Source organism: Bufo bufo, chromosome 1 (genome assembly GCF_905171765.1).
Source record: "Bufo bufo chromosome 1, aBufBuf1.1, whole genome shotgun sequence".
NCBI classification, from domain to species: Eukaryota; Metazoa; Chordata; class Amphibia; order Anura; family Bufonidae; genus Bufo; species Bufo bufo.
Genome location: NC_053389.1, coordinates 349099199 through 349110007, shown reverse-complemented (window position 1 = coordinate 349110007; position 10809 = coordinate 349099199). Strand labels below are relative to the sequence as shown.

General features: G+C 43.1%; 1 protein-coding gene across 2 annotated transcripts in view; it reads right to left on the bottom strand.

Moving 5' to 3' along the window:
* Positions 1–2361: 2361 nt before the first annotated feature.
* Positions 2362–10809, bottom strand: part of LCP2 (lymphocyte cytosolic protein 2) — a 583862-nt gene continuing 575414 nt past the window's right edge. For both annotated transcript variants that reach the window (XM_040442789.1, XM_040442797.1), the window contains one exon: positions 2362–2918. In XM_040442789.1, coding sequence (XP_040298723.1) covers positions 2790–2918 — 129 coding nt within the window. In that variant the 3' untranslated portion in view covers positions 2362–2789. The remainder of the gene's footprint in view (positions 2919–10809) is intronic.

Here is a 10809-nt window from a genome sequence, read left to right as displayed (position 1 = left end):
GGGTTAGGTGTTGTGTAGATTGTATTATTTTCCCTTATAACATGGTTATAAGGGAAAATAATAGCATTCTTAATACAGAATGCTTAGTAAAATAGGGCTGGAGGGGTTAAAAAAAATAAAAAATTATTTAACTCACCTTAATCCACTTGTTCGCGCAGCCCGGCATCTCTTCTGCCTTTATCTGTGAGGAAAAGGACCTGTGGTGACGTCACTGCGCTCATCACATGGTGCATCACATGATCCAGCAACATGGTAATGGACCATGTGATGAGCTCAGTGACATCACCACAGGTCCTTTTTCTCACAGATGAAGGCAGAAGAGAAGCTGAGCTGTGCGAACAAGTGGATTAAGGTGAGTTAAATTATTTAAAAATTTTTATTAACCCCTCCAGCCCTATTTTACTAAGCATTCTGTATTAAGAATGCTATTATTTTTCCTTATAACCATGTTATAAGAGAAAATAATAATGATCGGGTCCCCATCCCGATCGTCTCCTAGCAACCGTGCACTTCTATGGGGCATGCGTTGCGTGTAAAATGCACAAAATAGAGTGATGCGTGAAAATTACAGCTAGTGTGCACAGCCCCATAGAAATGAATGGGTCCGGATTCAGTGCGGGTGCAATACGTTCACTCACGCATTGCACCCGCGCGGAAAACACGCCCGTGTGAAAGGGGCCTTATAGCAATACACACTGCATCATAACATTAGACAATAATCTTCCCTCAGATTTGTCTGTTTGACTTTGGCTGGGTTCACACTTGAGCGTTTTACAGCGCGTTCAAACGCGCTGTAAAACGCTCAACACATGAAAACCAATGCTTCCCTATGGCCCTGGTTCTCACTTGAGCGTTTTACAGCGCGTTTGAACGCGCTGAAAAACGCCCTACACTCAAACAAGTTCTTGAGCTTCTTTGGGGCGTTTTGACGCGCGTTTGCGGCCATAGGACACTGCAGTCAATCACACAAACGCGCGTCAAACGCGCGTTTACTATTGCAAAAAACGTGCATAAAAACGCGCGACAAAAACGCGCGTTAAACGCGCATATCAAATACGCTCAGGTCTGAACCCAGCCTTAGGGTGGCTGTCAGGATTGACAGATTTGTTCTCCAAGCTGCTAAATTCTTTTAAAAAGAGTCACCATTTAAATACTTTTTCCACTTCTGCTTTGAGGAAAAGTCCATGAGAGTTATAGGAACAACTAGATTATGTGCATACTGTAACTGCCACAGATTTTAAAGGCAAAAGCCCTTTAAAATTCACTTTATGTAAATAGCCTATTTACGTAGAGTGTGCAACTAAACAATAAAATGCAAATTACTGTTTCTGTAATATGACTGCATCTATATAAAAATATGAATGGTATCCTGTGTGCTTGCTAGTATCCTGTGTGCTTGTTAATTGATGAATAACTATAACTTCAGGGTACAATAAGCTGGCCTTTAGTCTACAAAGAATAGGGTTAATTATGAATTTAAAGGGGTTTTCTGAGATTTTTAAACTGTTAACCTATCCTCTGGATACGTCATCAGTATCTGATTGGTGGGGATCCCACACCATGGACCTCCAAAATCAGCTGCTTGAGCAGGCAGTGGTGCTCACAGTAGCACCATGGTGATGGACCATGTGATGGACCATGTGATGAGCGCAGTGACGTCATCAAAGATCCTTTAGCCAGGTCCTGAAGAAAGTAGAAAGAAGAGGAGATCCGCTATGCAATCAAGTGGATGGGGTGAGTTAAATTTGTTTATTATTTTTTAACCCTTCAATGGACATTTTACTAAGCATTCTGTATTAAGAATGCTATTATTTTCCCTTATTACCATGTTATAAGGGAAAATAATAAAGATTGGGTCCCCATCCTGATCATCTCTTAGCAACCATGCGTGAAAATCGCACCGCATCCGCACTTTCTTGCGATTTTCACGAAGCCCCATTCACTTCTATGGGGCCTGTGTTGTGTGAAAAATGCACAATATAGAGCTTGCTGCGATTTTCACACAACGCACAAGTGAACACAGCCCCATTGAAGTGAATCAGTTTGGATTCCGTGCGGGTGCAATGCGTTCACCTCACGCATTGCACCCGCGCGGAATTCTCGCCCGTGTGAAAGGGGCCTAAGGCCTTATTCACACGTCCGTTTTTTCTTTCCTGATCTGTTCCGTTTTTTGCTGAACAGATCTGGACCAGATCTGGACCCATTCATTTTCAATGGGTCCTGGAAAAAAACGGACAGCTCAATGTCAGATTTTTTTCAGGACCCATTGAAAATGAATGGGTCCAGATCTGGTCCAGATCTGTTCAGCAAAAAACGGAACAGATCAGGAAAGAAACAACGGACGTGTGAATGGACCCTAATAGTGCAGCTAACAAAAGTGAAACAACATGGCTTAAAGGGGTGTTCCAGGATTTAGACATTTATGACCCTTCCTCAGGATAACAGATCGTGGGTTACTGACATCCACCAGGCAGCCACCAGCACCAGAAACTATATAGTGTATCGGGACAAAAACAGAAAGATCAGTCTACTGTGTAGTGGCCGTGCCCGGGGTCCTGCAGCTCAGTTCTAATTCAAGAGAATGGGAGCTGAACTGTAGCATGGGACCCTGGACAAAGCCTCCTGTTTTCAGTTCCATCCTCTATTATTGTTTCCACAATTGTAGCTGCTGAAATTGATTGGGGGTGATGCCAGCGGACGGCCTCCCAATATCTGATATTGATAATCTGTCCTGAAGATAGGTCATCAATATCTAAGTCCCAGAAAACTCCTTTAAAAAATTAACGTAATTAGTTAAAACTTCTGTCAGGAATATATGTAAGCTTGCAGTGTTGTCTTGAACCGCGGTCTTTTCCATCAATAAGAAGAAGAGGAGTTTTCCGGAAGTAGTCAATTATTTCAGACACAGAGTCAAATGTCTGTTAAGGAAAACAATAAAATATAAAGTAAATTAATTTGTTTTGCTGATATGAAACAGTATGGGGGAGATTTATCAAACTGGTGTAAAGGAAAACTGGCTTACTTGCCCATAGCTACCAATTGGATTCCACCTTACAGTTTCCAAAGGAATTCTGAAAAATAAGAGCTGTGATCTAATTGGTTGCTATGTGCAACTAATCCAGTTCTACTTTACAAAATTTTTGATAAATCTCCCCCTATGTGTTTTAACATTCAAGTTAATGGGATGAGCAGTTGTAATTACATTGCACCTCTGCTATAAGGCCCCTTTCACACGGGCGAGTATTCCGCGCGGTTGCGATGCGTGAGGTGAACGCATTGCACCCGCACTGAATACCGACCCATTCATTTCTATGGGGCTGTTCACATGAGCGGTGATTTTCACGCATCACTTGTGCGTTGCGTGAAAGTCGCAGCATGCTCTATATTCTGAGTTTTTCACGCAACGCAGGCCCCATAGAAGTGAATGGGGTTGCGTGAAAATCGCAAGCATCCGCAAGCAAGTGCGGATGCGGTGCGATTTTCACTCACGGTTGCTAGAAGACGATCGGGATCGAGACCCGATCATTATTATTTTCCCTTATAACATGGTTATAAGGGAAAATAATAGCATTCTGAATACAGAATGGATAGTAAAATAGCGCTGGAGGGGTTAAAAAAAGAAAATAAAAAATTTAACTCACCTTAATCCACTTGTTCGCGCTGCCGGCATTTCGTCTGTCTCCTTCTTTGTTGAACAGGACCTGTGGTGAGCATTCATTGCAGTAACAGGACCTGTGGTGACGTCACTCCGGTCATCACATGATCTTTTACCATGGTGATGGATCATGTGATGACCGGAGTGACGTCACCACAGGTCCTGTTCCTGCAATGAATTCTCACCACAGGTCCTGTTTAGCAAAGAAGAAGACAGACGAGATGCCGGCAGCGCGAGCAAGTGGACTAAGGTGAGTCAAATAATATTAATTTTTTTAACCCCTCCAGCGATAATTTACTATGTATTCTGTATTCAGAATGCTATTATTTTCCCTTATAACCATGTTATAAGGGAAAATAATACAATCTACACAACCCCGATCCCAAGCCTGAATTTCTGTGAAGAAGTTTGTGTTTGGGTACCAAACATGCGCGATTTTTCTCACACGAGTGCAAAACGCATTACAATGTTTTGCACTCGTGCGGAAAAATTGCGCGTGTTCCTGCAACGCACCCGCACATTTTCCCGCAACGCCCGTCTGAAAGAGGCCTAAAAGTGAAACACACCACCAAATGCTTTATTGCAGGATAAAAGAACATAATTTCCTGCCTCTGCTGTATCATGTGACCTGCAATCTTACCATGAGTAAGATTCTCTATGTAAGCCTATCATAATCACATTCAGAGGATGTGCCACATTTATGCATGGGTGCCCTTTTTTCTCCTAGGTTCTTAGGCTCAGAAGGGAAAGTCTGTCACTTGGCTTTGAGAATGCAGATTTTGCTGGTATGGCTTTCAGGTGCCATGCTGCAGTTTAACCCCTTAAGGACCCAGCCATTTTTCACCTTAAGAACCAGGCCATTTTTATCAAATCTGACATGTGTCACTTTATGTGGTAATAACTTTAAAACGCTTTTACTTATCTAGGCGATTCTGAGATTGCTTTCTCGTCACATATTGTACTTAATGACAGTGGTAAAATTAATTCAAAAAATTTCATTTTTATTTATAAAAAAAATACCACATTTACCAAAAATTTCTATTTCTCTACTTTTATAATAGATAGTAATAACTCCAAAAATATTTATTACTTTATATTCCCCATATGTCTTCTTCATGTTTGGATTGTTTTGTGTATGCCATTTTATTTTTTAGGGACGTTAGAAGGCTTAGAAGTTTAGAAGCAATTCTTGAAATTTTTCTGAAAATTTCCAAAACCCACTTTTTAAGGACCAGTTCAGGTCTGAAGTCACTTTGTGAGGCATACATAATAGAAACAAACCAAAAATGGCCCCCTTTTAGAAACCACTCCCCTCAAGGTATTCAAAACTGATTTTACAAACTTTGTGAACCCTTTAGGTGTTCCACAAGAATTAATGGAAAATGGAGATGAAATTTCAGAATTTCACTTTTTTTTCCATTTTAATAAATTTTTTCCCACTAACAAAGCAAGGGTTAACAGCCAAACAAAACTCAATATTTATTGCCCTGATTGTGTAGTTTACAGAAACACCCCATATGTGGTTGTAAACTGCTGTACGGGCCCACGGCATTACGAAGAAGAAAAAGAACGCCATATGGTTTTGGAAGGCAGATTTCACTGAGATAATTTTAAGCTGCCATGTCACATTTGAAGACCCCCTGATGCACCCTTAGAGTAGAAACTCCAAAAAAAAGACCCCATTTTGGAAACTATGGGATAAGATGGCAGTTTTTTTGGTACTATTTTAGGGTACATATGATTTTTCGTTGCTTTATATTACACTTTTTGCGAGGCAAGATAACAAAAAATAGCTGTTTTGGCACCGTTTTCATTTTTTGTTACTTACAATGTTTATCTGACAGGCTAGATCATGTGGTATTTTTATAGAGCAGGTTGTTACGGACGCAACAATACCAAATATGACTACGGTACTTTTTTGTTGTTGTTTGTTTCAGTTTTACATACCATATATACTCGACTATAAGACAAGTTTTTTGGCACATATTTTTGTGCTCAAAAAGCCTACTCGTCCTATACTCGAGTCTAGGTCTTAGCTCCGGTAATAGCAGGCAGTGCGGGGGGCGGCGCTCACTCACTGACGTCACGCGCCTGCGCCGCCTAGTGGGAGCAGGCGCGTGACGTCAGTGAGTGAGCGCCGCTCCCCGCACTGCCTGTATTACCGAAGCAAAGACAAAGTAAGATATCCAAAGTTAAAGGTTACTGATTAGTTTAAATATACTGCTATGAGCGTCGGGGAGGGGGATCTGTGGATGGCACTGTAGGGGGATCTGTGGATGGCACTGTAGGGGGATCTGTGGATGGCACTGTAGGGGGATCTGTGGATGGCACTGTAGGGGGATCTGTGGATGGCACTGTAGGGGGATCTGTGGATGGCACTGTAGGGGGATCTGTGGATGGCAGTGCCATCCACAGATCCCCCTACAGTGCCATCCACAGTTCCCCCCCTCCCCTAAACAGTGCCATCATGGCACTGTTTAGGGGAGGGGGGATCTGTGGATGGCACTGTTTAGGGGGATCTGTGGATGGCACTGTTTAGGGGGGAGATCTGTGGATGGCACTGTTTAGGGGGGAGATCTGTGGATGGCACTGTTTAGGGGGGAGATCTGTGGATGGCTCCCTGTATTTAATGCAGAGTGTGTGTGTATATAATGCACACACTCTGCATTAAATACAGGGAGTCACCCTCTTGCAGATGTGTGTATATAATGTAGAGTGTGTGCATTATATACCGTACACATACACTCTGCATTATAGCTGCATTTCCCACCCTAGTCTTATACTCGAGTCAATAATTTTTCCCATTTTTTGGGGTTAAAATTAGGGGCTCGGCTTATACTCGGGTCGGCTTATACTCGAGTATATACGGTAATAAGCATTTTTGAAAAAATATATTTTTTAGTGTCTCCATATTCTGAAAGCCATATATTATAATTTTTTTGGGGGGATGATTGTCTTAGGTAAGGTATAATTTTTGAGGGATAAGATGATGATTTGATCTATTTTGGGGTGCGTATGACTTTTTGATCGCTTGCTATTACACTTTTCATGATGTAAGGTAACAAAAAATGTCTTTTTCGACACCGTTTTTTTTTTTTTTTTACGGTGTTCATCTGAGGGGTTAGGTCATGTGGCATTTATAGAAGAGGTTGTTACGGACACGGCGATACCTAATATGTAAACTTTTTTTATTTTTATTTTTACTTTTAACACAATATAAGAATTTGGCCTCATGCACACGACCGTGTTCCGTGGCCGAGAGCGGTCCGTGGTAACACGGCCTGGATTTCTGTGGAGAGCAGGAGCGCACGGCGTCATTGGTTGCTATGACGCCGTGTGCTTCATGCCACCGCTGCACTACAGTAATACACTCGCATAGTGTATTACTGCAGCGCAGCGGCGGCATGAAGCGCACGGCGTCATAGCAACCAATGACGCCATGCGCTCCTGCTCTCAACAGTTATCCAGGCCGTGTTACCACGGACCGCTCTCGGCCGCGGAACACGGCCGTGTGCATGAGGCCTTTTTGAAACAGAAAAAATCATGTTTTAGTGTCTCCATAGGCTGAGAGCCATAGTTTTTTTTATTTTTTGGGCGATTGTCTTAGGTAAGGGCAAATTTTTTGTGGGATGAGGGGATAGTTGGATTGGTACTATTTTGGGGGGCATAAGCCTTTTTGATCGCTTGGTGTTGCACTTTTAGTGATGTAAGGTGACAATTTTTTTTTTTTTAGCACAGATTTTATTTTATTTTTGACGGTGTTCACCTGAGGGGTTAGATCATGTGATTATCATTTTTGTAGAGTCGGTCAACACAAACGTGTCGATACCTAATATGTCTATTTTTCTTTTTTTCCCTATTTTTTACAATTTTTTGGTACTTTATTTTGGGAAAAGGGTGCTTTTTTTTTTTACTTGAAAAGTTTAATTTTTTTTGTAAAACTTTCTTTTTTTAACTTCTTTTTTCACTTTATTTTTTGTCCCACTATGGGACAAGGTCTGATCCCTGTTTCACTACAGCACAATACATTTGTATTGTGCTGTATTGAACTGTCAGTGTCTTACGCTGTAAGACGCTAACAGTTGCCTAGGAGACCCAGCCCTGTTCAAGGCATCGGTGCTGCCATAGTAACCCTCGGTTCCCCGTCACCACAGCACAGGGACCCGATGGGGATGTACAAGCTGCCGCAAACCCCCTGTATGCTGCGGTCAGCGTGACCGCGGCATACAGTGGGTTAATCCGCCGGCATCTGTGTTTTCACCGATGCTGGCAGATACAGCAGGGGCCTGGCTGCCAGTATCAGCCGGGCCCCTGCTGCTGATCGCAGAAGCAGTTGTGGGGCAGCACGTTAACCCTAGGATGAGAATGCTCATCCTAGTGCGTTAAGTACCTGCAATTTAGGACGAGCATTCTCGTCCAAGGTCCTGAACGTGTTAAACCTTTTTTCAGAGTTTTCCGCTAAACTGGTGCCTCACTGACTTCATTCAAGTAACAATGTAATTGAAAGTTCTGAAAAAAGAACCCATTTTTGAAACTAAACACCTCATGGAATTCATCAAGAGTTGTAGGTAGCATTTTGACCTGATATTTGACTGTCACACAACAGTGAGAAAAAAAAATAGTCATCAAAAATGGACATTCTGAGGAACATTTATTAAAGGGTTTCTGTCACCCCAATTTTTGCTGTTTAACAGGCGGACATTATAGATGTCAAAATGTCACCTGAATTTAACTCTGCATTTCTTTCATTTAAGTATGCCCCCGTTTTCCTGTAATTTTAACTTTAATTATATGCAAATGAGCCTCTAGGAGCAGGGGGGGCGTTGCACCTGCTTCTAGAGGCTCAGTTCGCCCACCTCATTTCCACGCCTTTCTGTCATGATCGACAGGGGCAGGCCAGCGTTGGTTCTCCTGCTGGCCCTGTCTGCCATGTAAATCTCGCACCTGCGCCGTCCCGTTTCAGGCACAGTGAGAAAGCACAATGGAAGTCAATAGGAGAACCCGAGCATTAAAACAGGCACCCCCTGCTCTGAAGAGGAGAAGGTGTCTGGTTGACATGAAAAGGTCAGAAATTTATGGAAACACCACTGAAATGGTTCGGAAACAGCATGTGGAGGATGTCTGGATGCATCTTGGACTCCCAGGTCGCTGCTGGGAACGATGTTGTCCGAGTAGTACACCAATTTTACAGACTGACAATAATACGCACAAAACCAAAGATAAAATCGATTTTAGAGGAAAAATTGTTAGGAAACATTCTTTCCTGTATATTTACTTGTATATAAAGTGCAATTGCTGCCAAAAATTACAAGGAAGAGGCACTCCGATACATGTATATCACATAAAGGAGAGCCTCATTCACATTGTGGTACAATTGTTCAGGTAGTGGGATTCCTACACTCAAAACCTATGCACTAAGTGAAAGGGCTGCCAAAAATTACAAGGAACCGGCACTCCAATACACCCTTTATTACACATAAAGGAGGGCATCATACACACCTTTGACAAATTATGATTGGTGGCCTGCTGGTGACCCTCAAAAACATTTGGATCAAGGGCCTGCTGGTCACCCTCAAAAACATTTGGATCAAGGGCCTGCTGGTGACCATCTAAAACATTATGGGAGAGGGCCTGCTGCTGAGCTGACCATCTAAAACATTATGGGCGAGGGCCTGCTGCCGAGCAGACCATCAAAAACATTTTGGGTGAGGGCCTGCTGCTTTTTCCTTGCTACGTCATAACTAATTTTGCTACTGTTATGATGACCCACCAAAAACACGCACAGACACCAATACACCAAATGTTAATTCAAATACACAAGTATTCATTCATAACCACAGAACTTTAGCATAAATACAAAATATTTGTAAACCAAATAAATAACTTTAAAATAAATAATAAACAACAAATACCCCCTAAAAAAATAAATCAGTGGTGTGCACAGTACCCCTCAAATAAATAACTCAGTGGTGCTCAGGGTCCCCCAAATAAATAAATCAGAAGTGCTCAGGGTCCCCCAAATAAATAAATCAGCGGTGCTTCACGTCCCCCCAAATAAATTAAGCCTTGCTCAGCCAAATAATTAAAATAAAATTAGCCAGGCTCAGCCAGGCTCAATTAAATCATTGGTGGCAGTGGTGCTCAGCGGCGGTGTCATTAACGAAAAAACTCGGACCTCAGCAGACAGGTGGCCCGACTTACCCGTCCAGACGTCAGGCTCCTTCAAGTACAGGCAGTGATAGGACATCACTTCCTGTGCGCGAGGATAAGGGGCCGCTGCCGTTGTGCGGGCGACCCACAATAGGAAACCTCAGGTGACCCCCCCGGAAAGGGCCGATCGACCCCCAAAGGGGTCGCGACCCCTAGGTTGAGAACCGCTGCTCTAAAACATTAGGAGCGAGGGCAGTCTAATAAGCATGTTGATATGGTGGAGGAGGAGGAAGAGAAAAGGAAGATTAAACCATATACCCTTTAAGGGGTGCATGGGTATACAGTGTATTCAATACACCATAAAAGCCACATTTAAAGTGCCTTTATGTTCAGCCACTTTCCTCTGGTGGAGTAGAGAAGTCAGGGGCAATACAGGCCTTGTTAATTTTCATAAGAGTCAACCTGTCAGCATTTTTAGTTGACAGGCGGTTTCGCTTATCAGTTATTATGCCCCCAGCAGCACTAAATACCCGCTCTGACAAAACGCTGGAGGCAGGGCAGGCCAGCACCTCCAAGGCGTAGAGCGCCAGTTTGTGCCACGTGTCCAGCTTCGACACCCAATAGTTGTAAGGCACAGAGGCATCATTGAGGATGCACACACGGTCTGCTACGTACTCCTTCAACATCTTCCAAAATTTTTCCCTCCTTGTGACAGTAGGCCACGCATCAGGGTGAGGGTTCTGGCGGTGTGTCATGAAACTGTCCCAGGCCTTGGAGAGTGTTGCCCTGCCTCTGTTGGAACTGCTGTGTTTTCTCCTCTTCTCCCCTCCTCGGTTGCCCAAGGAACTACGTACTCTGCCGCCAGCGTTGTCAGCTGGAAAGGTTTGGAGCAATTTTTCCACAAGGACCTTCTGGTAGTGCAAAATTTTGCTAGTCCTTTCCACCACAGGAATGAGAGATGAGAATTTCTCTTTGTAGCAGGGGTAGAGAAGGGTGATCAACCA